This window comes from Cyrtonyx montezumae, unplaced genomic scaffold (genome assembly GCF_038088225.1).
Source record: "Cyrtonyx montezumae isolate F1298 unplaced genomic scaffold, pur_monq_1.0 scaffold_12, whole genome shotgun sequence".
Classification (NCBI taxonomy): Eukaryota; Metazoa; Chordata; class Aves; order Galliformes; family Odontophoridae; genus Cyrtonyx; species Cyrtonyx montezumae.
The window spans coordinates 8390154-8417777 of record NW_027071848.1 but is presented as its reverse complement, the minus strand read 5'-3'; the positions used below and the strand labels follow the sequence as shown (position 1 = coordinate 8417777).

Here is a 27624-nt window from a genome sequence, read left to right as displayed (position 1 = left end):
GGATGCACATGGTATAAGAGGACACTGACACTGTGGTCAGTTGGAGAAGCTTCGCTGATGTGTCTAGAAGGTTCTCGTGTATGTCCATGTGTAGAGGAGGCAGTAGGAAATACCTTCTTCCAAGATTTCCTCAAAGGTGAAACCCCAAGCTGCTCTGGAAAGCTTTTCCCTTTTCTTACTCCGTGGATGGAGAGGGGAAGGGAACCTTCCTCATGTGGCTGCATAAAGCATGCTCCTCATCCACCACTCCACGCTTATGCCATGCCACCAGATGCAAACCAGCCTTCCTTTCCTCTTCCCTCCCCATCCATTGCCAGGTGAGCGGGGCCAGGATTGCCAGGTGGAGGCCCCAGAGCTGCCCCATCCCTGGAGGCATTCAAGGCCACATTGGATGAGATCCTGGGCAGCTTGATCTGGCGGTTGGCAATCCTGCCCGTGGCGGAGGGATCAGAACTGGGTGGGCTTTATGGTCCCCTCCAACCTGAGCCATCCTACAGTTCTGTTCTGTGAGATGCTCCAGCATCCAGGGCAAAAAGATGTTCCCACAGGGGAACCAAAAGGATTAGGCTGCATCCCTTGGACTCCGTGAGGAGGCACAGGCACCAATATTTCACAGCTGTTGACCGGAACTGGATATAAACGGTAGCTTAAAAATATAGGAATTTTGTAAACTTGAAATCTCTCAGTTTTACCCTTTCTCCTTTTGCTGGAGAGCTATATAATGAATGTATATGCTTTATCTTTCTATCTGACATAACTGAAAATCAGACTGCCAACTTCTTGTTTTGTATTAGCCTCTTTTTTGTTGTTGTTTTTTGGGGTTTTTTTTTTAAGAAAAAAGAAAGTTTGTGAGCAATATATGTAGCATGCTGTGAACGTCTGTTTTGATCTTTATAGTTACTCTTTAATTCATCAGTATTAACACCAGTTCTTTTTTGTGTTTCCCTTGGTACTTTGTATGCAGTGTAATCAGAAGCTGTGATGGGCTCTGCAGTCCCGTGCTTTGTTACTGTAACTCCTTGATTTCTATGAAGCACCTGACTGTGGGCCACTGGGCGGGCAGTGCGGCCGTACACCACTGCCACTTTTCAATCTCTTGTACTATGTATAGTTTTAAGTAGAATAAGCTTTTTAACAGAATATTGATGCGGTTTATGATTCACACCGGCTGCGAGCGTCTGGTGAGTGAGAGTCTTTGTATTTATAGTTGTTGGGGGGTTTCATTTTATGTTTGGTTTTGTTTTTGTTTTTTGTTTTTGTTTTAATTCATAAGGTAGCAAACTTGATAAACATAGCCACTTTAAACTGCTCTTGCTAAACAGACCCTGCTGTAGATGGAATACCACTGTCGACGCGCGAGGAGCTCTGGCAGTGCTGAGGTGGCAGCGCATTGCTGCAAGGCTCAGTCCTCCTCTCCTCAGCAGGCAGCTCGATTCCCTCTGCTCAAGGTGCACACAGAGCAAGCCGAGTGCTGCGGGAGCCTTGCAGGCGAGCAGGGCCAGGCAGGCAGGCAGGCAGGTGGCCCAGTGCCTGGCCAACCCGCCGAGCCAGGAAGGGGAGAGGAGCTCCCAGGCCTCTGTGCAGTACACACATTGGCCTCTGGTTTGATGGCTGCAAGGCTGGCTCGCCAAGGGCAGGAGCTGCTCCCTGTTCAGGTGGTTCTACAGGGGCAGGCTGGCTCTGAGCATCCTGCCAGTTGTGTGCCATGCTGGCAGCTCCCTGCCCACTGCAGCTGGAGAGGGAGCAGCTCGTCCCACAGCTGCTGCCAGCTCTGTCCTGTTTGGGGACAGAGGAGGAAAGACAAAGCTCTGATCCTGCTGCTCCGTCCCACCACGTCCCCTGTGGCACTGCTGGGTGACGGGTGGCACAGGGTGTCCCTGGGACCACTGCCTGCCCTCAGCTCTGGGCAGAGCTCGCAGGGTCAGTGCTGTGCCGGAGGTTTGCCTGCCATGGCAGCTGCTAGGAGTGAACTGTGGGTGTCCACAGCAGCTTTTACCATTGTTTTTGGTTTTTTTTTTTTCTGTTCTTGCTGATTGGTATTTTTTTCTTTTTTTTTTCCTTTTTGTTGCAGAGGACAGACTGACCTAGTGGGATGGGTTTGTTTTTTGTGTGTGTGTGTGTGACTTTTTTTTTAGTTTTTAAGTTACCCAACTTGAATTTATCTGAACAGATGCAGAAGGAACGTTTTCTTTCTTTCTTTCTTTCTTTTTTTCTTTTTTTTTTTGTGAGTTAAGAGACAAAAATGCATTTTTAAACAAAGGAATCATGTATTAACATTTTAACAGCAATTCATAAATCTGCACTTTTTATGAGGTTTTGAAAAATCTATTTATAGGTACGGAACAATGGGGTTTGTTTAAAACTGTATTGCATTTATACTTGCTGAAATTACTTTCATTGTTATCAGTAGGAATTTCATTGGTTAAATAAAACTGATAAAACCTGCCTCTTCTTCAGTGCATTATTTACTGGGTGCTCAGGTCTGTGTGGGTGCAGCAGAACACGGTGTGTTTTGGGAAGAGCTCCTGTCCTGGAAATGTTATTCCCTTCTATGTACTTGTCCCAGTCTTTAGTTCAGGTCTGCACTGCAAACACAGGTCCTGAAAAATATATTGCTGTTGCTGAAGGTCATGTCTTCTCTGTATGAGCTGTCAGTGATTGTGGTTGGGGCTGTGGACATCACGATCCCATGGACATCTCAATCTGATGGAGGTTGTGTCATGCCCAAGAAGGATGCCAGGCTGCTCTTCCTGCAAGAAGCCCTGGGACTGTGTTGCAGGGCATATGGGATGGGTTTGGGCTTTCTTGTACTTCTCAGTCTCTGTTCTTTAGATTGCCAGAGAAGCCGTGCTTTCAAACACAACACTTTGGCTTCACTTGGGCACAAACAGGAGCACAGGCAGTTCCTTCTGACCCTCAGGAAGCGCTTCTGTGCTGTGCGGGTGATGGAGCTTCGGCACAGGCTGCCCACAGCCTGTGGAGTCTCCTCTTTATGATGTTCAAAAGCTGCCATGACATGGTCATGGACAGAAGTCTTGACCTGATGGTGATGCTTTGCCTGATGCAGCCAAGAACACTATTAGCTTTCTCAGCAGTAAGGGCACATTGCTGACTCTTGTACAACTTTGTACCCACCAGGACCCCCAGGCTTATTTCTTCAAAACTGATTGCCATCTGGGTCTGTTTCCCCCCCCCTATGTCCTGGTGCTTGTTGCTCTCCAGGTGCTGGTTTCTGCACTTCTCCTTGTTGAATGCTCATGTGCCACTCTGGGCAGATGTGAGGTGATTTCAGTATCCCCTATAGGCAGCTCCTGTGTGATGCCTAGCAGGATCTAGGAAGGGACAAGGGCTGGAGCGAGGTGGGCAGCCCCACATGGGTGACACATACCCAGAGAGATTAATCTGGGCTGACCCCGAGGCAAAAACAACAACAACATAAGAGTTTTTTGTATGTTCTTCAACATTGAAAATAAAATCACTGGATTTGTATTTGCTGCTTAACTTAAACTACCCATGTGTGCTTTTTGTTCTGTGGCTTTCATCAGGACTTTTAAACAAAACCTGAACATTCCTGACCCACATAAAACTGCTTTTCCAGAGGGGAAGTCCTCTTTCTTTTCCTACCTGAGCAGTTGGGTTGCAGTGTTCATCTCACAGAAAAATAAACTCCTGCTCACACCTGCAGCACAGCACAGTGACATTGAAAAGATCAGATGAGGTACCAGGTTCTCTGGTACATCCCACTCCACAAAATCCTATTTCTCATTTTGTTTGGGGGATGACCCATAGCATTAAAAGACACGGAGGTGAATTTGCCTCCATTGCTCCTTGTACCACTTCCCCAGCCCTCGGTGATGCAGTTATCTGAATTGTCCCCCTGGTGGGATGATGAGCTTCTGAGATTGCCTACAGTTCTCTGACACCTGGAAAAAAATTGTTGCCACCCAAAATTGTTCTGCAGCCAGCACAGTCCGTGGTCTCAGGCTCTTCCAAAGGCAGCGTGAAACAACTCACCTTAATTCTGCAGAGAGAAGTGTCGTGTATTTTTTTGTTGGTGGTGGTTTTTTGGGTTTTTTTTTTTGCAAGTATAGGTTATCTACAGGAATGCAAAGTTGACTGCTTACACCAGAGCTCCCCACCCCACCAGCTCCTTACAGTTGCAGGATGTGTTTGGCCACCCCACAAATGTGAGTTCAGAACACTCTGGGTCTGGTTCTTGGTAGAACGGGAGCACTGCGTGCAAGACTGGCCAACGTGCAGGGTTTGAGGTGCACTCAATGGTTCATCCCATCCATTGCATCAGGACCACACACAAATGCACAGCACCACCCAGATGGGGCCGTGAGCCCTGAGGGATTCCAGCAGCACTCAGAGGTGTTGGTTACTGCATCTGTCCTGCCCACGTGGAAGGGACCATCTCTCCTGCACAATCACCTTGGGGGACCTAAGCCAACGGGCATCTGGAAGGTTTCAATGGGTGGGACAAGTCCCATCACCTGCCATCCCCAAACTAGGCTTCAGTGACCCCAGCTTTGGGCACCTAGCTGAAGCATCCAGCGCAAAGCCTGGATAACTCATCCCTGTGGATCACAGATCAATGAATGGATCACTGATACATAGAATAGAACTGTGCAGGTTAAGAGACTCTAAATGCCCGCACTTAAGTGACATAAATCCAGATAGCGTTGGCTTCTCCAGCCTCTCATGTCATCCCTCCATGGCTACTCAGCTCAGCTCCATGGCTTGTTGGCATCAGGACCAAGCAGAGACCACTTCTTTGCCATTAAATCTCATTGTTGAGCTCCGACCACTTGTTTTGAAGGATCCCACCCACCTGCCATCCTTCCCCCATCAGAGAACTCCCACTGCTCCTTCCTTACCTGCTGGCATCTCCCTGCCCACCTGGCTCTGCAGAAATGCTGGGCTGGGCTTTATTCACCAGAGCAGGGTGGAACACAGCTTCTGCCTCTCAGGAAAATGATTTAATTTCATAGTTTCAATACATACGAAAAGGAAACAGGATCCTGAAAATGGAAGAAAATGAGGCAAAGTGGGTGCCCCTCTGGGATGGAGACAGCCACATTCACATGCCAGGCTTGGCTTTAGGCAGGAAAGTGCAAATCCAGAGCATGGATGCTCTGCTTGGATGTTTCTGGGCCTTCTTCCAGCCTGGACCCAAGAAGACTTTTCCACTAAAAATGGCAAATCAAGATGAGAACAACAACTAAAAAAAAAAAAAAAAAAAGAAAGAATGAAAGAAAGAAAAAGTCCTGTTTGATAAATCAACCCTTTCTGACAATAAATTGCCTTGGAGATGTTCCAACCAGCTGTAACACTACCGCTGCTGGGAAGTCCGCGGGCCTTTCTGCTTGGCTGAAAACACCAGCTCTGCTGAAATCAATGGCAGATGTTACCTGGTGTTAGGCACATTCAGCAAATCGAAGCAAGCCCAGAACTGCACAGCCACGAGGAATTGCTCCATGCTGAGTGTGTGGTATCGCAGTCTCGCTGAGATGCACACCGCAGACACGCCTTGCACTTCGTACTCCCAGGAGATCCTTTCTGGCCAAGCAAGTTACACTCGTACATACTTTCCAGTGCCTTTTTCATTTGCTAGCAATGCCTAAGCTGAAGAGATAACCTGTGAACAAATAGGGCTCGATTCCCCTCCAGACTGCAGCAGCTGCCTACTGTGAGAGGTACCAAGCTGAGGACGGAGCTCCAAAGCACACGATGGCAGCAGAGGTGGGGCCCAGAGGACCCGACATAGGGCTGGGCTCTGTGGGTTGTGCTGCTAGGGTTGATGTGGTTGTTAGGTGCATGGCTTGTTTCTCTGGGCTCAGCCCAGAGTGAAGATAAAGGTCACCTGGCAGTGCACAGAAGCTCCTGCAGTAGAGGGCAGGGCAAGCTGTTGAGGCAAGTTCAATTCACATTGCCTTCCCTGTCCTGTGAGTGACTCTGAGCCCACACTTAGCATGATAAAGATAAGGAAGGCCAGCTCTTCTCCCTTTGTCCATCGGTGGCTCAGGGCTGACACTGAGCTGCAGATCCCAAAGGCATGCAGACCTCTCCCGAGGCGCAAGGAGAGACACAGAGCAACCTGCTGAGACTGGCCCCAGGCTTTCCTCCTGTCCTAAGACCCATCCACCCTGGGCAGAGGGATCCCACCCCAGCAGAGCAGGAGGCCCTGAGCCCCTGCTTACACACATGGAAACTTCCCCTCCTGCTCCATTCCGTTACTGCAGAGCAGCCTGTCTGGGCAGGGGACTCTTTGGGCACACGCAGAGCTACACACATTGCTCGCATCCCGAGCTCTTACTTCTGTAGCTTAATGAATTAACTCTTTTAATGTGCTTTGATAATGCAAAGGTGTTTTAAAAGCACAAAAGGGCCATTAATATCAGATGTCAAACCATGAAAAGGAACAACTATGCTGCTGTTACTTTTTCGATTAGCCAGAGCTCTCTGGGCTGTGTTATCTTGTTTGCAGTAGAGACAGAAATGTGATAGCTATCCCTCTTTGCAAAAGTTAACTTTTATTTTGTTAAAGCCATACATTTCCAAGGACAGAGTAAATCTCACAAGCCATAAATCATGCCCAGATAAGAACAATCTGAAACAATACTCTGCAGCAGGATGTTGCTTGTTCTGTAACAATTACTGTGTGTTTCAGGCAGATTTCCCACTGCCTGCTCAGACATGCAGCAGAGAAGAAAAATGACCTGTGCTGGTCAGGGTTCTTCATGTTGGAATCTGAGCGTGTTCAGACAACTTTAACAGTACGGCTCCACGTCTGCCCAAGTCCTACAGTGCTGCAGTCTCCTGAGCAGAGAGAACTGGCTGCTCTGCAATCAGGGCTGCAGCACAGGGACGTGCCCGTGGGCTGGCCTCAGCCTCCCTAGGTGACAATGGTGATGGATGTGTGGTGAGCAGCTCCCCGTGCACTGGGATATGAGAGCAGGTCAGAGATAAGGCCATGCGTAAGGCACGAGAAAGGCATGTGTGGGGCAGCTGGAGCTGCATTTGGACACCAGTGCCACCACGTGTGCCTCCTGAAGGGAGGCCCACTGCTGCACTGACAGCTTCAGCACAAAGGAGGGATTGGTCAAATGTTGCTGATTTTGCATGATTAAACCTCTTCTCTTGTCCCCACAAAGTCTCCTCCATGCACACCCAGCTCCAGTGTCCCGGCTGGGGGTGCTCCTGGCTCACATCCATGGGAACAAGGGCTGAAGAAACAGAAGCACTGAGAACAGGGAGTGCAGAAGAGAGGATCGGTGCCCTTCTGATATGAACACTGCTCATAAATGAGTCACTGGACAGAGATTTACATAGCTGAATGCATACTGTGCCCCAGGCCTCCCTCACCTCCACCTGTTCTCCAGGCAAAGCCTATTAAAACATAAAATCTGTAATAGCAGCAAAATTACCCCCAGTGCTCCCTTACTCTTCCACTGTCATCTGTTCCCCCATCTCTCTTATAAGTATGTCAGCGCTGCCACCAACCCAGACCAGTTCTCCAGGAGTGCACACAAAGCATCATTTTCTCCCCTTGAGCTGCACTTTCACAATATGCCTAAGAAGGATAACCAGGACAATACACATCCCCAGCCTGGGCACAATCCAGCAGAGATCTCTAGCACAAAGGATCAGCTGTGAGTTGGGTGAACTGCCTGCTTGGAAGGCAGGGCAGGCTGCTCACTGACACATGGGCTGATTTGAGGCCAAAAGCATCCCCCACGTGACCCTACTGGGCTTTGGAGCACACCAGCCTGGGCAAGGAATTTGGGGTTGAGATCTTGATTGGTCACCAGGGAATAGTTCAGGGAAAGTGAGCTTGGTATGGTGAAGAGAAGGAGCTGGCAGCTGGTCCTGAGCTATGAAACACACCCAAGCCAAATTCTTTCCCAGGCTCAGCTGGCGGGACTCCAGTGCAGTCAGCAGTGCAACCAGCAGCAGGACTTGGACCCGTTCCCTCCCCGCTCCCCATCTTGCCCCTAACCCTTGCACCCTCCCCACCTTTTCTATTTTGGAAACTGAAGTCCATCCGCAGACCACCACCTCCACTCCATGAGGGATGTGCTTCTGCACAGGTCACTGCCAGCACACAGCTCTCAGTGTTGTCTCAGTGGGAAAGACACAACCTTGTACCACATTTAGAGAGCATCTCCCAGAGGGAGCAGCTGGATGTCTGCAATTCACAGGAGGTTTGTGACCTGCACCAATAAAATCCAAATACTTTGAAACAGACAGAGCTTGAGTTGCAATGGTGATGTCCCCTCGTGAAGTTACCTCAGCCCTCCCTGTTACTCCCTGTATTATTAATGTCACAATAAATACCAGAACAAAATCAACAGCGTTTGGCCACGTATCTTAAAGCATTGCCCCACTCCTCTTTCACTTTTTGTCTTTGCAGCCTTGATCTCCGTCCCTATCAGTCACCAGAGGAGCCCTTAGGGACAAACCGCTTGGCTATGTGACTAGCCACGTAATAAAAGCCATGCAGGATGGAGGCTGTGGCATCAATGGCCAGCGAGAATGTGCCACCAATCCCAGTGGCCATGTCTTTGACGACAGAAGGAATGGCACAGATGGAGTAGTAAGGGAAAGAAGCGAGGTGAAAGACAAACCCCACGGGGATGCGTAGAATCCTGTAGGTGATGACTGACACATCTCGAATAATTCCCAGGAAGCCCAAGAAGATGTTGGTGATGACCCTCCCCACATCATAGGGGATGCTGATGAGCACCATGCTGATGGCTTTAAGGTAGGACACCGTCCCGTTCCACAGGCTGTAGACTCCACCCAGAACTGTATTGCCAATCCGCTTGATAACAAGCCACAGAAAATAAAATGTGAATTTCACCAGCTCCACAAGCAGGTAGATGAGGAGTTCCAGAAGTTTGATGAAAGGGGTAGCAATTATGCCAACCACTTTTCTCACCAAGCCACTGTCTGTGGCCTCCTGGTTGTCATTTGTTCCTACCTGCTCTCCAGATCGGATCTGGCTAACAGCTTGCAGTACTGCTTCCATTTTCTCATTGCCTTTGTTGTCTTCTCCACAGCTGCCCTTGAACAAGTCAAGCCCTCCTAGGAGTTGCTTCTCCAGCTCTCCCACTGTGAGGTCTGTCAAACTGCTTTCATCGTTGCCTTTTTTCACCACTCCTAGAGACCATCCCTCTGGAGCATCACAGCACGCTGCCAGCCAGAGGCTTTCAGGCACTGACACCTTGCCTTTAACTTGGACACTGGAAGGAATTGCTCCTGCGAGGAGATACAGCTGGTCTTTCTTGGAACAATGAGGGACCAGAGCTTGTTCCACCACCCTCCCAACATCACTGTGCCAAGTTTTGCTTAGAGAGGGACGCAGAGGGACAGCATTTGTCAGTGTGTAGGTGGCCATTTGGAAGTCTTCCTTGTTGAGAGAGCTAGGGTTCAGCAGCCCTCGCTCGTAACCAGAGCCCACGTAGTCTGATGTCAGAGCTTGATTTGCACCAAGGTTGGCCAAAGTGCCAACAGCATCGGCTTCAAGCACCATCTCGTGCTGCTCGTTCTCTGGATCATCTATCTGAAATAGCAAAGAGAAGAGTTAGTGCATACACTTCACCTTCCTACAAAGCAATGTGTAAAATAGGCTTTGAAATGCATTTTCCATGAGGATTGCTACTACATGCCGTGCCATGGATCACATCCTGCACTCCTTCCTTACTGTCCTTGTGGCAGTGGTTTCAGAGGGGTGTGCACTGCCTTTGCTGCCCTGCTAAACGTGTCAGCTTAGTCTGCCAGTGCTGTTGCAGCTCTCCAGTCTGGCCTGCAGCACAGCGCAGCTTCCAGCTGCTCACCCTCCACCAAGCCTCAAACTGGTGTTCATTTTCCAGAAGGGATGTTTTGTATTGATAAGGGGAAACCTTAGAAGGGATTTTTAATAGAAGGAATGATTTAGGCCTACGTTCTCACCTCCTACAGTGAAGGTACTTCCAATTTTTGTAAGCATCTGCTGTCTCATCTTTAATCAAATTCAAGCAATGAAGAATGAAAGGCATGATATGTAGGATGCCTAGAGAAGGCATTTACCTGTCTCCACTATTTGAGTAAGTTGGACACCGGGGCAGTTGACCTGAATTTCACTGCCTTTAACACAGTCATGACATTGAGCTCAGGGCTTGTCATTAACTGTCTGAATCTGATCTTTAATGACCTCTCAGCGTCCAGTGGGTGAAGAGGCTTTGTCACCACAGGTCCTCGAAGGAATCTGTGCTGTGAGCATGTGGCTGCCCTTGCCACTGCATGGAGCCAGAGGCACTAACAACCCCTCCCTGCACCTTGCACAGAGCTATGCAAGGAACTCATAAACAGTGGGAGCAGGAGCACTGGGGCACCATGGTGTGTTCAGGGATTTCTCTGGTGGCTGCAGCTCTCCCTGCTCTTTAAACACTCCTCTTGACACTGCAGCCTCCCCAGGGGGGTGTGCCAGATTGCCATTTTCTTCCACAAATTAGAAGGTTAGCGTGTTGGTAGGAGCTCTGTGGTGGCAGGCAGCCTCTGGCAGTCACTGCCTCCTGCAATCTCTGTTTCTCATCCCAGCACTATACTGACCCCATTACATCTGCTCTCTCACTCCTGGCCTCTAGGCTGTTTACTGCACTGTATAATACATGTTTTGGAGATGCACACAGCAGACACTTCATATTCTGCCTTAAATCACACCCCAGTCACCCTTCCTGATGCCTGGGCTCTCCTAGAGTTTGAATGCACACATGGCCACCATCTATACCCTTGAAACCCCTCTCAGAGCTGCAGCTCCCTTCATCCCCTCCTCTACGCTCTGTCCTCCGTGCATGCAGCTATCATCATCCTCTCTGCACAAACTGAGGTGTGTTTGCTTCTTGCAGCAGCCAAGCCCCTGCTGCCAGGCCTCAGGGCATCCACTGCAGCAGGGCTGGAAGCAGTGCCAACACGATTCATTTCCGAGGGCTGCACTACCCCCGGCTGCCTGCTAGGAGGGATCTTGCTTCGTCTTGAAGGCTTATTGCATCGGGACTGGAAGAATTCCTACGTGCTGATGCACAAGTCTCAGCTTTTTTCTCTAAAGGTAGTACTTAAAAAAGGAAAAAAAGCTTCTGTATTTCTTCTGCCTCATGCTGCACCCCTCGCTCAAGCACCCCAAACTCGCTCTGGAGCCCATGGGCTGCAGCTGGACAGCTCTTCTGCTGCACTGCACTGCACAAACTCTCAGTCCCATCCCATCTGCTCTGATTTCCCTGTTTTTGTGACACAAGGATGCTGTGCCCCCCTCTGAGCCTGATATCCTTCCAGAGATCCTCATTCTTTCTTACTCCCATTGCAGCACTGCAGTCCCTTTCCCGCTCAGGTGCCTACAGCATCCTTGACAGAATAAAAGAAATGTTGGGGGCAGACTGAGGTACTGTACTTCAAAGACCTGAGACTGCACAGCTGTTTCCTTGCAGAGATTCCCCAGCTGCATGGGCATAGACTTGAATTTCTGTGGTTATGAGCTGATGCATGCATACCTGGAGGTGCCTATCAAGCAAATATGTGCTTGCTTAGTTGTTCAGCTCCAGGGTTTTGTACATACCACTGGGATTGTTTGGATGCAATTAAGAAAGAACATAAAAAATGTGGCTGTGTGCTGTGCATGCGTAAGACTCTGACATCAGTAAGTGCTTATAATAACCCATATCATGGTCTGTAATAACTCATGTATTACTGAGCATTTCATGCTTCCTGTAATCCAGCTCCAAAGGCAAGCTGTCTCTAGCACTGCATCTAACCTGCATGCAATCTGCTTCTGATTCCCAGAGCCTTTGGTTTGTGTTGCAACAAGAGCACATCTGCATCCGTGGGCCAAGCATGAATTCACCTGCCACAATACCCTGCAATAGCTTGGGGCAAGGCCCAAGCAGACAGGTAAACAACTTGATCCTGTGAGGATTTAACTATGCATCCAAACATCTGTTTGGATTAGAGCCCAAGCACATACCAATATTATATGTGCTTCACAAAGTGGGGGTTGCCATTCTACAGAAGGGAGTGATCATCATGCTCTCTCACGGCCTCTCAAGTGGGAAGCTCTCAAGTGGCTCCAGAAGCATGTTTTTTCTACAAGGCTGACGAGAAGAGCAGCTCAGACATGTGGCTGAGCGTTACAAATCCTCACTTCTTCCTCTGTCTGATGGAAGTCACCAGCCAGATGAATACACCAGGACATTTACCCAGCCTGCCCTGGGTTAGAAGACAATAAGCACCTCCAGTGTTCTCCATTTCTCTCAAGCCAAGATTCAGACCAAACTATAGGTGAAATTTCAGACTGACGGGCCTTGCTATTAAACCGAAGAATCATTTAGGTTGGAAAAGATCCCTAAGCTCACCTGGTCCAACCATCAGCCCACCCCACCATGCCCACACACCACGTCCCTCAGTGACACATCTCCACAGCTGAAGAACAACTCCAGGGACGGTGACTGCACCACCTCCCTGGGCAGCTGTGCCAGTGCCTCGCTGCTCTTTTTGAGAAGAAATTGTTCCTAATATCCAGCCTGAACCTTCTCGGGCACACCTATTGCCACCTGTCCTAAAAGAAGCCAGCAACAGCAGGTCTGGGGACCCAAGCCTCAAGGCGTCCCATCAGCCTCCTGATAATCCTCCTACCATTCCTGCTCTCTCATTTTTTAGCAGTCCAGGTTGCTAGATTAGTTCACTTTTTCCAGCTGCCAATCAGCTGTGGGTGGTCCTGACATTCCTCTTATTTCTCACCCAGTGACTGCCTCAGTGCTACATTTGGCATTTGTTTCTGCTACACACATTCCTGAGGAGGTAGGCATACAGGGCATGAGGCAGAGCCCTCACAACTTATATCCTGATCTATTACCAAAGTAACAACAACACCATGTGACAGCCTTGAGTCACTCATCAGAGTGCAGAGAGAATTTTTACAGCAATTTCCTCCTGTTTGCTCTATCTCCGTGCCAGTGTGCAAGCACACATAAAAAAGCACATACCACTGTGCAGTTCAGCCTGTTTGTGCCTGGCTATCTCAGTGTCAGCCAGTGGAATCCTTAGGGCCTCGCTGCAGAGCAGGTGTTGTAAAGACCTTCCTTCACCATTTGACTTAGCCCCTGCACAAGGAATACGAGTAATAGATGAGAAATCTATTCTCTACTTTCTCCTCCTGCATCAGTCTGGACTGCAGCCTGGCTGCCCTCCCAAGGCATGATCCTTCTGAGACAGAAAGAACACAGGTGCCCTGCTCCACCACTGACAGCCTTGCTCCAGCCTTCACCCCACCAGTCTGTACTGGGGGCTCCGCAGCCCCATAACAGCTTCAGCATTGAGTGAGCAATGGCCAAGTTCTCTACTACATCCTATCCTGCATCAAAACCTTGAGTTGGGGGTAGGATAAGCAGGAGGGAGACAACCTCTGTCTCCGTTTTTTCCATAATAACACCTGCTGTGGCACAGGTGTCTTTCAGATGTGGGGATCAGTGATATCCCCATCACCAGCACAGCCTCATCCAAGGTGGCCATGCTGGGACCTCTTCTTGTATGCACTGTGGTACAAGAGCGCATCTTGTTTAGGAAGCCTTTCACTTTCATAGAATCATAGAATGGGTTGGAAGGACTCTTAAAGCCCACCCAGTTCCAACCCTCTGCCATGGGCTGGTTGCCTCACAGCAGCTCAGGCTGCCCAGGGCCCATCCAACCTGGCCTTGAGCATCTGCGGAGATGGGGCACCACAGCTCTGGGCAGCTGTGCCAGGGCCTCACTGCCCTCTGAGTAAGAAATTCTTTCCAACATCTAACTTAAATTTCCTCTCTTTTAGCTTAAGGCCAATCCCACTTGTCCTGTCGCTGTTAGACTGTACAAAATGTTGGTCTCCCTCCTGCTTGTAAACTCCCTTCAAGTCCTGGAAGGCCACAAGGACATCTCCCTGGAGCCTTCTCTCCACATCTCCCTGGAGCCTTCTCTCCCTTGTGAGGCTTATTTTGCCTGGAGCTGGTCCTCAGTAATGCTCTGCATCTTGACCAGGCGTCAGGCCTGGCTGCATGTGGAAATCTCTTCAAATGTACATCACGATGTCAGTCGGGATGCTTTGTAGTTGAAAAAGAAGAAAACAGGAAAACAAATTGCTCAGAAAACAACAGGCAAAGGAGTAGAGAAGGAAGCAAATGATTCCAGTGGATTATTTTTTTTCCTGAGCACCCTGGTCTAGCTGTAGGTGTCCCTGTTCCTTGCAGGGGAGTTGGACTCGATGGTCTTCAGGGGTCCTTTCCAACTCAAGCGATTCTAAGATTTATCCCTGTTTAGCAGTAGTGACAGTAGAAAAGAAGTCCTCAAAGCTCTCAGCTATTTGATGCTGTCACCATCTGGCGTCACCCAGAAACAGACCCACCGCATCCCAAGGGCTACGCAGGTGGGAGGCCACCGCAACTCGATGGCTTCTGGGGCTGAGCAGATTTCTGAGGCAGGAAATACAAAGCCTGGGGCTCAGGAGCAGGGTGAGCACGGGGCGACCGAAGCACGAAGGCTGGGCAAGGAGGGAAGCCGCTGCTGGGAGGCCTCACCTCAGCCTCGCAGCCCCGTGGTGCTGACAGCGGGAGCTGGGGTGACACGGGGGGGGCTTTGCGTTGGCACCCCGAGGAGGTGCGAGCTCCCGGGCAGCCCAGCACCCCGAAGCCGCAGCTCTCCCCGCACACCTGGCTGCGGGACCCGGCTCCGTCCCCGCGCGGTGCGGCTGAACGGACGACTCTTATCTGTCTCATCACTCTCAAGCGCAGAAAAATCCCAAGCTGGGCATCTGCCCGGGGGGTGGGGGGGGGGGTGTCGCGAGAGCCTGCGGGTGAGAGCGGCTCTCCGCCGGACCTACCTGCGGCTCCAGCAGCCAGCTCTCCGCCGCGCCGCTTCGGGCTGCCCCCGCGTACTTGAAAGCGGAATAAAGAGGGATTTTGTCCCTGGTGCTGTAGAGGGTTGCAAAGCGCGGCTCCCCCTTGTACCGCTGACAGATTTTCACGTGGAAAGGCTCGGTGAATCCTTCCGGCGGGGCACGGCCGGGGAAAAATGAGTTACACTCGGCAAAGCCAGCTTCGTCCTTGCCGACGACTCTGCCGTGGGAGAAGCTCGGGTAAAGAGACACGCAGAGCAAAAACCCCAGCACTGACATCTTCACGGTCCGCTGCCTCGGGCCGTCCATCCGCGCTGGAGCAGGAGGAGCAGGCACGGAGGAGAAAGGCGGCGGGCGGACGTCCCCGCGCGGCGGTCACCGCGGCCCCGAGGAGGGAACGCCGGGCAACGCGAAGCGATCGCGGCTAACCGGGAGGAGGAGGAGGAGGAGGAGGAGGAGGGAAACCCTCGGCGGTGCCGTACGCAGCGGCGGGGTGTGGTGTCTGCATTGCAGCACAGTCCCCGCGAGGAATTTTGGCTGACGCAGACAGAACTCTTCCCGGGGCTGCCGGGGGGGATGCCGCAAAGTCAGGTTCGCCGCCCAGAAGAAGGGATGAGCTGCTGTCTGCAGGCACCGGGCTGGCCGAGGGAGAGGAAGGAAGGGAGAGGGGAGGAAGGAGAGAGGCGGCAGGATGTGCAAGGATCACGCTGTGCCACTTTGTGGGGTGTCCGCCACCGCTGCCAGCACCGTGCCCCTGCTTGGCCGAACGCAGAGCTGGCAAAAAGAAAATAACAGAAAGAATGAAACCACTCCTCGAGTTTATGACCTGCCCGCAAACCTACAGCAGCTACTTCTGGGTAAAAGGGGCAAAGAAGTACTGTGGTAACTGGGAAAGTTAATGCTTTCACAGCAGCGGGGTGGAGAGACTACAGGATCGAGAAAATCTGCAGTTCCTCATGCTGGAAGTTGGATTCGATCAGATATGCTGCCAATAAAAAAGCCAAGGTGCCATAAAGGACTCTGTCACACAAAGCTGTCACATTGCTCCTGCCATGTCCAAGCAGGAGTCCCCAAGTGCCACCAATTCTCAGCTGCTCTGTAAGAGAGGCTATATGACACACAAAGCTTGTACTGCGAGCAACGCCGTGGGATGGAGGGCTGCCGAGGAGCCCGCCCAAGGTCAGGGAAGGAGCCTGGAAAAGTGCTAAAAATAGCCCACGCTCTAAGACTCTCATTTCTGCACTCGGGGATGACTTCTTGAAGCAGCATTGCAAAGAAATACGTCAGTGCCTTTTCATGTGATGTTATCAGCTTGGAGAGACAGCGGCAAGCTGGACAGGCTGGGGAACGGCAGGAAATGCAGCAAGGGGCTTGTTTGGTTTCCAGGCCTGGTCACTTGGCCCTCGCAGAAAGAATTAGTCATGTGCAGAAAGATGATGGGAATGGAAACAGAGGCACGGCCCAGCCAGAGCAGCTCCACAAGGCAGGCTCAACATTTCATTTTCCTGGATGTAAAATAAAAGCTACTGGGAAATGGAGAGCTGAAGCTAAACCTGAGCTGTTTGGTGTTTATCTGATCCCTGGCTTGCAATTATCTGGGAACAGAAGGAAATATTTTCCCCATGCTTTGAACCATGTCCTACAGGGAAAGTAAGGCAATGCAGTGCTTCTGAACATCCCACTCTGACTGATCTGTATTATCCCAAGCTGGGCATGGTTCCAGTCTTGTGTGAGGGCAGCTTGGGGTGTCTCAAATGGACCTGACAGCCAGCATGCTGAGCAGGGGGATCCTTCCACCAGGAAACATGGGCCTCCTGCCTCCAGGGGCGCCTCGGCCTCACTGTGATGTATCAGCACTCTTCCCAGCCTCAAAGGCCTCTTAGCTGCTTTTGGGAAACTTTCTTTCTTTCCAGGCTGGCCTACGCCTGCCTATTTTTTGCTGCATGTACCAGCATGTAAAACTCACTAGATAGTCTGAAGAGTGCTCAGGATCTCCTTTTCGATGCTGACTATTGATATGGATGCCAACATGGACCAAGGGATGATACTGCAGTAAACCCAGTGAGGCTGTCACTGAAGGCAAGCAGTTGTGCTTGAAGTGATGGAGAAGAGAGAGACCATGGAAGATGTAATGAGACAGATGATCATAGAGCCATAGAACCATTTGAGTTGGAAAGGACCCTTAAAGGCCATCGAATCCAACTCCCCTGCAACAAACAGGGACACCTACAGCTAGATCAGGTGCTCAGGGCCCCATCCAGACTGACCCTGAGTATCTCCAGGGATGGGGCATCCATCACCTCTCTGGGCAGCCAAAGGGACGAGGGAAAGGTGATGGATTGGCAACAGGTAAAGGTGTGTGGGAGGAGAGGAGAGGCTGCACAGCAGAGATTGCGTGCATGCTCAACTTGCAAGGCATACCAGAGAGAAAGTGGGGAGAAGTGATTTGTGACAGTGTTTGGAGAGAGTAAAGGACAAGAGGCTCTAGAAAATGATGTTGACGGGGAAGAAGAGAGGGAGATTGAGCAAAAATTAGTTGATGAGATACTAAGGAAAGCTTAAGAAGGGAAATGGATATAAGTAGATGTGAAAAAACCCAGGAGGGAGAATGGGAGGGATCAAATGAACAGATGGGAGAGAGCTGAGAAAAGATGTTTTCTTCTGTAATAAGAAAATGAGGAGAACAACGTGAAGATGGCGAAATGAGGCAGAAATGGGGCTTTCATGCATCTTCATTGACATAGAGAGGACAACCTCCTCTTCCCAAGGGTCTCAAATACCAAGATCAAATGATCCTGAAAGCATGCCAGTTTTCAGACCTGTAGCAACAGGAAGCCACTGGCTTGTCTGCCCACTTTCCCACACTGTGCCTCCAGCCCAGTCTCTCTGTTCACATAGTTGACACTGAGTTTGATGCAAATAACTCCTTTCTCCTCACATGCCTGACCCTACTAGCCTAGACTTTCCAAACATACTTGACTCTAAATACTTCTCTGGGACAGATCTCTTGTCTCCTGCTATGAGCTCTGGGTGGGCTGCCAGACTGTATGTGACTGTCCTCTTCTTTTGGGAAAAAAAAAATAAAATAAAGGAAGAAGAAAGTGATTCAGTGGAGACATCACTGTCAAAGACTTGGCTCAGAGTGCAGCAGTCCCAGCAGACACGCCACTGCATGTCACAGTGCACATCTGACTCTTCCTTGTCTCATGGGGATGGAGTTTATTGCTAAAATTAACTCAAAAACACAGTCTGGGAAAGGAGCCCAGTGCTGAGCTAGGGAGAAAAGAACAACTGAAACAGTTTCTGAGTTAAAATGAAGAGATTCAGGGGTGGGAGGAAGAGGAGCAGAAAGAAAATAATCAGCTCTTTGGGGAAGAGCTTAGCAACGAACTGTTGCAGTTTTGATTCCCGCCTTAAACAAGGCCTTTGTGCCACTCTCTGCTGCCTGATTGTTAGAAGCTCACGCAGACATCTTCACACCTTCCCCATAGTGCCCCTCACAACGGTGAGGAACCAGCATCACAGACAGTGCTGCTTCACTTGCCCTCCTCTTGCCACGATTCTCACAGCACAGGGTGCACCAGCAGGAGCAATGCCCTCAAGTACTGCCAGGGGAGGTTCAGGTTAAGTATTAGGAAAAAATTCTTCTCAGAAGGAGCAGTGAGGCATTGGCACAGGCTGCCCAGGGAGGTGGTGCAGTCACCATTCCTGAAAGTGCTCAAGAACCATAAAGATGTGTCACTGAGGGACGTGGTGTGTGGGCACGGTGGGGATGGGCTGACAGTTGGACTGGGTGATCTTAGTGGTCTTTTCCAACCTTAATGATTCCATGATTCTATGAGAGGCTGTCAGACGCCTCGAGCTGTCAGGGATGCAGACGTGCAAAAATATTGAAGAAAAGCAATACAATCCAGAGTCCACATCCTTCACCACTTCATCATAGTCCTCAGACTCAGAGGAGTGGCTGAGGAAGCTGAGCTTGTTTAGTTTGGAGAAGAGTAGGCCAAGCTCCCTACAAGTACCTGGAAGGAGGTTGCATCAAGATGGGTGTTGGTCTTTTTTCTCAGTAGATAAGTGACAGTGATGCAAGGAAATAACACCAAGTAGCAGCAAAGGAGGTGCAGATTGGATACTGGGAAGAATTTATCCACGAATAGGGTGGTCAAGCATTGGAATGGGCTGCCCATGGGGAAGTTGCCATCCCTGAAGGTATTTGAGAGATGTGTAGATGTGATGTTAAAGGATGTGGTTTAGTGGTGGGACTCAGTAGATCAGGCTGATGGCTGGACTTGGTGATCTTGAAGGTCTTTTCCAGCCTGGATAATTCTATGATTCTATGACAACCTCCAGGCTGTTAGAGACAAGCACAACAAAAATCCAGTGTTTGAGAGCCCAAGCTGGATAGATTTAGAATTCGATGGTATAGGGCAATATTTTTAATAGTGTGAATTTTAACTAAAGAAACGAGTTATTTAAAGACTTGCTGAAACCTCAACAATTCATCTCTTCAAACCAAGATTAAAAGAGATGATAGTTTGTGTGACCTCCGCTTTACAGTCAGCCTAGCTGCACAGCCACAGCAATTCTATCACGTCTTACATTTGTTTGAGACAAGAAAGTCACTTGAATTCTTCTAGTCACTACTACTTTTCCTCACTGTCAGTATCCAATCTTTCCACAAGCCCCATGTGGCTCAGCCAGTGCTGAGATCTTGCTGTGCCACGTGCTGCATGGAAGCAAGACGTGAGGCAGCTCCTTACAGACTGCTCTGGCAGAAAACCCATGGGTGGGACCGCAATGAGAGGTACAGGCTTGTTCTACTTGCATCACCTCTGAAGAGGGAATTAGAGAGACATGATCTTTGAGAAAGCTAAACCTCCTGGCGGGGCCCAGCTGTAATCAGTAGGCAGACAGCAGCCACACCCTGGGCTGACTGTCTCCAGCAATATTTGGGCACTGAGGAGTGGGAGGAGGAGCATTAAAGGCTTGGCCAGCTCAGTGGGGAGCACCATGAGATAGGGGGAAAAGATGAGTCCTATGGGGACAGGAAGTGCATTTTGCTCACCTGCCTTCACAGAACAGTGATGGAAATGGCCCCAGGAAATGACCATCACAGCAGGGATGGGGGACTCATCCCGCGTGGCTATCTGAGGGTGAGATGGCATCCCTGAAACATGAGCAGGAACTCAGCTCCCTAAAAATGGACTCATTGACCATGGAAGAGCGAGGTGGTTTTTCCTCCATGTCTTGTTGCTGCGATACACCTTGAGTCTGCTGTAGGCATATGGTAACATCACATTTTCCACATTATACTTCTGGCTGTGCTACTCTTGGCCGGCATTGCCTGGGATGATTCAGATGCAAAGAGCAGAGCCACCATTCCTGGGATCATGTCACTGCCCCGAGCACAGGCAGACCTTCTGCTTTCTGTGTGTGCACAGCAGCATGTGTGCGAGTGAGGATCTTCCTCTTAAAAACAAAAGCAGCCATGCTTCTAGGCACAGTTACTGACCACAATGTGGAAGGAAGTGCTAGTCTTAAATAAGTACTTTAAATTAGTATTTTAAATAAATTAGAGGCTGGTTAAAATAGAAGTGCAAAACTCCAAGTCTCTGGAGAGCAAACCTGGCAGAACTGTCATTTTAAGTCAGCTTGAAAGAAGAGAAGGACTTTGTAGCCTCTGTTCTGGGATCTGCTATAGAACTGTTATTATTTACAATGGCATTTTTTACTTTCTTGGAAGGTGTTTTAACCTGTTTGTGGCTGCGTACCAGTTGCCATGCTTTGAAAAGGGCGTGAAAACTGCACTTGTCTTCACCTTGTGCAGCCATGAATCCCCTCCTCCTTGCAGGCATTCGGAGCAAGCCTGTTCCCACTCTTAACCTCAGCATCAGCAGCCAGGAGGCCAAGGTTTTAGTCCTTCCACCTTCAGGAGGCAAGCAGGGCATCAGCCTCTCTACCATGACGTGATGCTCTCCAGGTCCTCCATGCAGCGCCCAGGTGGACAGGTGCCCTGTGCTCACATCTGATCCTCCACACCCAGCAGTGCAGTGCTGCTGCATATCACTGAGCCATCCTCGAGCATGGCAGGACAGAGTTGCTAAGCACACACTCATGCAGCAATGAGTGAGAGCAGTAAGATCAAGGGGCTTCATGTGTGCTTTTGCATGTGAGCAGTGTGAGCTGCAGCACAGAAGTGAGATGGGCTGCTTGTACTGCGCTCACTTCAGGCAGCAGGCCAGGGAGAACAGGAAAGGGAGGGGAATGCAAAGTTCAGTTTCAGTTGCTGCTACTCAATAGCAATGACATGGAAACAGGCAGCATCTTGCCAAGGCGAGGCAAACGTGCAGAACGCCTGCACAACGCCCTGCTGGGGTACCTCCAGCTCCCACAGCACTGTGTTCAGCCCTGGCTGGGGCAGCTGGCCTCTGCAAACCCTGAGCCAGCCGTCCCTACAAGGCTCAGTGTCAGGTCTAGCTCAGATACAAGTTACAATTCTGATGGTAAAAAAAAAAAACACCAACAACAAAACACCTTTGTGAGGCCCAACCTGCAGCACTGTGCCCAGGGTTGGGGGCCTCAGCACAGGAAGGAGGTAGAGCCATAAAGAGGCTCAGAGGGCTGGAGCACCTCTCCTAGGGAAACAGGCTGAGGGAGTTGGGCTTGACAAGTTACAATTCTGATGGTAAAAAAAAAAAACACCAACAACAAAACACCTTTCTGAGGCCCAACCTGCAGCACTGTGCCCAGGGTTGGGGGCCTCAGCACAGGAAGGAGGTAGAGCCATAAAGAGGCTCAGAGGGCTGGAGCACCTCTCCTAGGGAAACAGGCTGAGGGAGTTGGGCTTGTTCAGCCTGAAGAAGAGACACCAAGGAGACCTCATTATGGCCTGACAGTACCCAAAGAGGCCTGCAGGCAAGATGTAGAGGGACCCATCATCAGGGAGAGCAGGCATAGAAGAAGGTGTAATGGCTTTAAATCAAATGGGATAGATTTGGGTTATACATTAGAAAGAAATTTTTCACAGTGATGGTGGTTATATGCTGGCACAGGCTGCCCAGGGAAGCTGCAGGTGAGCCATCCCTGGTGGTGCTCAGGACTGGGCTGGAAGGAGCTGTGGGCAGCCTGGTCCCCTGGAAGGTGTCCTTGCTCATGGCAGGAGGGGTGGGACGGGATGATCACTAAGGTCCCTTTCAACCAAAACCATTTTATGATTCTGTGATTGTTATTCCATGAAAGCTCTCTGGGCTTTATAATACAGATCAAACTTCACATCCTGCTGTTTTATGAGTTATTGTACCTACAGGTCTCAGGGAAAACTTTATCTGTCTTTTTGTAAGGAAGGAACCGTGCAGGACCTGGGGAGTAGGGGTCACTTTTTCAAGGTTCCCAAGCTAGTGGCTGTGAGGGGGAGGAAATACAAGTTTCTTCTGCTTATTGCAAGCCTCCACAAACAAAGGGCTCCCCTGAGGTCTCAGACCTGAAATAATGGGAATTGTAACAAAGAAATAAGGAGGAATCAACCCGGCAGCTCTCACTTCTGTGTCAAGAGTGCATTGTTTTCCAAGCTGTTGTTCTTTGTTTTCACTTGACTTCCAGTGAACTGACTTCTGCCCACACCCAAATGGAACAATGCGGGTGTTTGAGACTGCTCCAGACCCTGCACTGCCTCGAGACTGAATAAATACATTGCAGAGTGCAGGGTCAGTAGCTATAGGTTGGCTATTGTGGGTTAAGAGGGATTGCTGTTGGTTGACAGCAGCTGAAATCCTCTCAGCTACAAAATTGTCATAGATTAATATGGCATCTTTGGAGGATGTGGGAAATGATCCTATGGCTTACCTTGTTTTCAGTGAGCTTGAGGGCTGCACTACTGAAATGTTGCTGGAAAGGAAACTCAGCCGGGTTTAAATGGGTCAGGATGATGCATGGCTGTTTTGCTCTTCTTATAAACTCTTCCTTGCATTCCTGGTTCAGAGACTTAATATAAATTAGGAGCATCCCCGTTTATAAAAGTACTTATCTGCTCCCTGAATCTTCTAGTAACAGAAATTTTAAATCCAGAAGAGTCTCATCCAACTGAACTTATCTGGTCTGGAGAAGAGGAGGCTCTGTGCAGCTCCCTGAGGAGGAGAGGCAGAGGGAGGTGCTGGGCTCTGCTGCTGGGAACTGGTGGCAGGGCAGGAATGGCACAGAGCTGTGCCAGGGGAGGCTCAGATTGGACATTAGGAAACGTTTCTTTACAGTAAGGATGGTCAAACACTGAGACAGGCTTCCTAGTGAGGTGTCTGATGTCCCGTGCATCCCTACTCCGTCCTGCGTGATAAGCTCCCTTGTGGGGTGTTTCACTGGTATTCTTTGTTCTGTATCTACACAGACAGTGAGAAAACCCCAAGGCACAGCACCCCACCACAGCAGTGTGTGGGCAGCAGGCCCTTGCCTCCTGGCTGGGTGATACAGTGTTCATTTGGGTATCTGGGCATCCAGGTACTGACAGTCCTCCCAGACAGGCAGGGACTGAGTCATTGTCAGCCAGCACTGAGAAAAGGATAAAATTAGCTTAGCCCTTAGCAGAGCTGTTTGTCTAATAAGTGACACGGGGGTATTTTTGCTTAACACTGGATGAAGCTATAGAGGTATGGCCCCACAGCTCATCTGCATGTAAATATCACATGGCTAAAATTAAACCATTTAATTCTACAGAAACAAGAATTCCTCCTCAGGGACAAGCATGTGCCAAGACAGAGAGCAGAAGAGCTGTGTGCTCTTCACTGCCACCCATACCCCCAGCACCCTTCTCCCTCCCTCACTGAGTGCCTTTCAGCTGACGTCACATCGTGGGTGGGGAACTGCTCCAGCACAGCCCCATGGCAGCTCCCACAGCCCTCCCACCCCACTGTGGGCTCCTCTCTGTGGGCTGCAGCTATGGCTTGGAGCTGCTCCCATGGGGGTGCCCATGGGTTGTGCCTCCTCCAGTCCTCATCCACCGTTGCACCGTGTGCTCCTCCATGGCTGAATATGGAGATGTGCTCCACATGATGCCCATGGGCTGCAGGGGGATGGCACGCTCCTCTGTGGGCCTGTCCTGGGTGCTTTGTAAGGGCCTAGTTCAGGTCCTTGCCCTGTGCCTTTTCTTGCAGGAAGTTCCTGCTGACTGATGGATTTTTCTCTGTTGTGAATAGTGACAAGATCTCTTCCTCATTTCAAAGCCATTGACAGCTGTCATGTTACCCTTAACCTCAAGAAGCAAAGGCAGGCAGTAGTTGAGTAGTCTGTGAGCACAGTGGCAAACAGCCAAAGAACCAGTAGGGTGAGAAGCAGCCAGGAGGGGTCTGAGGGCTGGGATGACTCTGTGAGCATGCAGAGAAGCAGCAGCACAAGGGTTTTATGGCAGCACAAGGGTTTTATGGCACCGCATCAGCTCATAGAGATGTCCTCATTGGAAAGCAGCTGTCTGAGTCACAGCCCAGCCAGACCTCTGTTCTTTTCCCAATCAAGGAAACAGACACTTCCCACCAGCTTCTTTTAAGGCTACTGTTTGGATGCTGAGCGTTCCTGCACTAGGCTGCCACTCCTGACAGTTCCCTGCAACATTGCCAGGCCAGTGGGAAGTTTGGTCCTTCAAAGCACAAAGATCCCAGGGGAGGAAATGTGCTGTGGTTGTGCAAGCCATGCTCTGGATGGCAAAGACAGGTTCTTACAGGAAGGGTGGCAAGGGGAAAATTGCAGCTCAGACATTTCCATCTGGGCACAAATCTCTGCTCAGCCTGGGGACATGCTGGTGTGCTGCTCACCATCCCACACATCTTTAAAAGCACAGATCACACACCACGATGCTGTACTTGAGGGTAGGCAGAAGATGGCCTCAGAGCCTACAGCACGAGAGCCAGGGATGCAGGGAAGAAAGTTGTCTTAGACAAGTTCCCACCCTGAAACAGTGGAAAGCAACAATTAAATCTAAAAGTAATGTTACAAATGGAAGAAATGAGAAAGAGATAGCAAGAAGTATACAGGAGAAGCTTTAAAGAATAGAAATATGACACAGGAAAGGGAGGGATAAATCCCTGCCTTGGCAAGACCAAGAGGGGCTTTTTAAAGTCCATTAGGAGTGTAAGAAATCTTCACAATGTCACAGGCCAAGAAGTAGATGAGAAAAACATTAAAGAGTCTCCAAACAGGCACAAGGTTTACGTAAATGTTTCTGTTCTCTTTTAGGAAGTGATGCATTCTGCACTCCTTTGGTAATCTCAGAGAAGGACCAGCACTGAAGAGCAATGCATATTTGCAAAAGTACCAGCATCCAGGAGCACTGAGATAACCAGAGAACACTGGTCTCCTGGTGAGAACCTTTAAAACATCTCTGAATGTGGGGAAGCTCCAGAGAATGGAAGCCCAGGGATTGCAGGGAGCTGTCGTTCTTCAGCAGGAGTTTGATTTTGGTCATAAAGAGGCCCTGTAAATGTAACGAATGGAGAGGTATGAAATATCTGATTGGTAGTGTTGTTATGATTGCAAAAACAGGCACTTTGCTGTAGGAGCTGCACCCCTTTGTGTGCGTGTCAGACCCAGAGGTGCTTCCAAAAGCAGTCACCGAGCTGGGATTTTAACAGCGGCCCAGAGAAAGTAACACTGTGGTTTCTGTACTCTGCATTTGCCCGGTGATCTACAAGTAAATACAACATCGCAGTAAGAACATGTACAGGTATCATAAAGAATTTGGGGTGGTGACTAAGAGACTGTACCAGCCATACCAGGAGGGATTTTTCTTTTCAACCCAGATGCATTTAACACAAGTAAAGATGTTTGTTCATCTTGGATCAAAGACTACATGATTTTTTGCTAACCAGGAAAGCAACAGCCCTGGAAAGAATTTAAGAATCAGCAAAACTTGCACCTGCATTTGAGTGCCCAGTGCAGTGGTGAGGGGAAGAAAGCCAATGTGATTCTTGGGTATATAAACAGCTGCCTAGAAAGCTGGGAGGGAAAGCGATCTTACATCTCCAGTTCACCTCAGTGGGGCTGATGCTGAAAAGAGATCTCATACTTCTGATGATGATAAGTTAGAAGGAGAGGAAGAAAGAGACAGCAAGTAGCTGGTGGGAAGAAGGAAAGGACTAGAAGTGGCCAGTCTGCTTACCTCATGCAAAGGTAGTTACAGAATCACAGAATTGTAGGGGTTGGAAGGGACCTCTAGAGATCATCGAGTCCAACCCCCTGCCAAAGCAGGTTCCCTACACCGGGTAAAAGACTAGCTTACAAAATATAAATACCTAGAAAGAAAATGGCCTTTTCACATTATCAGAGAAGTACACAGTAGACTCCCATGGTTGGGAAGAAAGCCAAATAAGCTGAAATTAAAAACAAATAAAGTGCCACTTTGAACTGTGAGGTTAATTAATCACTTGAGGAAATTACTAAGGGAGGTGGTGAATTTTCATGCTTTTCGTGTTACCCATGCAGTTCAGAATCTGTCCCTAAGAGTTTCCACAGCCAAATTGCCCAGCAGAGGAATGCTGCAGGGTGCGTTTATGCTGCAAATGATTGGTGCAGAGAGGTACAAGGTTCAATGTTCCACAGGAAGACAGCAGTTTTTGGTCTTGAGCTGGTCTGATTAGAGCAGGCATAGAAAGGGGAAAGACCTTGTATTTTGTCATTGCTTTTTTTTTTTGTTTGTTTGTTTACCTTATCTGATAGTGCTTTGGTTCATGGAAACAGGGCTTGGAATGCAGAAACGCTCACTTGTAGACACGCTCACTTGTAGACACGTGGCTATACCACTGAATTTTATTGGTATTCCCTTCTACTTACATGCTCTCATTGATGAATCTTTCATTCCTTCTTAGAAACTATGAGAGGAGACCCTCCCAAGGCTCCATCTCTCTCTCTGTGCAGTGAAATCCCACGGGAAGGACTGCGCCTGTCAGCCTGTGTTGCTGTCCCAGCAATTCAGGCAGGCCTGTGCTCCTCATCCCAGGAGCCCATGGAAAGGCAGAAGGGCTGCCAAGTGAGGACATTCAACAGGGCAAGAAAAGGAGAAAGCCATGCCAGGTTGCCCAATGACCTGCTCTGGGTGTCCCTGCTTGAGCAGGGGTTGGACCTGATAGGCCCAGAGGTCCCTGTCAACCACAGCCATTCTGTGATTCTGTAACCATACAGACATTTGGCCAGAAGTGAACACGTTTGGAGTTAGTTCAGATGTAAGCTTAGCATCCTGCGTTTAGATGAGGTGCTAAGGGATTTGATTTAGTAGTTTAGTGGGTAGGGATGGTGATAGGAGGATGGTTGGACTAGATGATCTTGTAGGTCCTTTCCAACCTAATGTATCTATGAATCTATGAATCTGCTCAAGCCAAGGCCCAACAAAAGATATATTCCCCAGTTCAGTGTGCAGGAAGCTTTTATCCAGTAATTACTGAGAATTCTTTAATAATTATTGATAAAGAAATAAATTAATTATTTAGAGACCTTTAAAATCAACAGTTGTGGACCTACGAAGGTTCAGTGGCACTGCAGCAAGACTGAGGTGGGATTTTTGGGAGTCCAGACTCAGGCACCTGAACTCCCCCAGTATCTCTTCGTCAGTAGCCACTCTTTCTAAAGAAGACTTGGGCCATAAAATGTGCCTGTAGCTATTTTTACTCATCTGTGCTCACAAACTGGAAGGAAGCACCTGAGGGTTGCAGGGAACAATTCTGGCCAAAAACTCTGTGCCATTCCTTTATTCA

General features: G+C 49.5%; 1 protein-coding gene across 1 annotated transcript; it reads right to left on the bottom strand.

The window, feature by feature from the left end:
* Window positions 1–6516: 6516 nt before the first annotated feature.
* On the bottom strand, window positions 6517–15214 carry ENDOD1 (endonuclease domain containing 1). The gene is made up of 2 exons (XM_065729991.1): window positions 14885–15214; window positions 6517–9568 (listed from the first exon to the last, which is right to left on the bottom strand). Exons 1-2 carry the CDS (start codon window positions 15206–15208, stop codon window positions 8435–8437), a joined length of 1458 nt encoding a protein of 485 aa, XP_065586063.1. The 5' UTR covers window positions 15209–15214; the 3' UTR covers window positions 6517–8434.
* Window positions 15215–27624: the final 12410 nt, after the last annotated feature.

Excerpts from the sequence above, each read along its gene's own strand:
- ENDOD1 (XM_065729991.1), bottom strand. The coding sequence starts at position 15,208 with ATGGACGGCCCGAGGCAGCGGACCGTGAAGATGTCAGTGCTGGGGTTT. Across the intron at positions 9,569-14,884 it reads GCTGGCTGCTGGAGCCGCAG|ATAGATGATCCAGAGAACGA; the intron begins GTAGGTCCGGCG and ends TTGCTATTTCAG.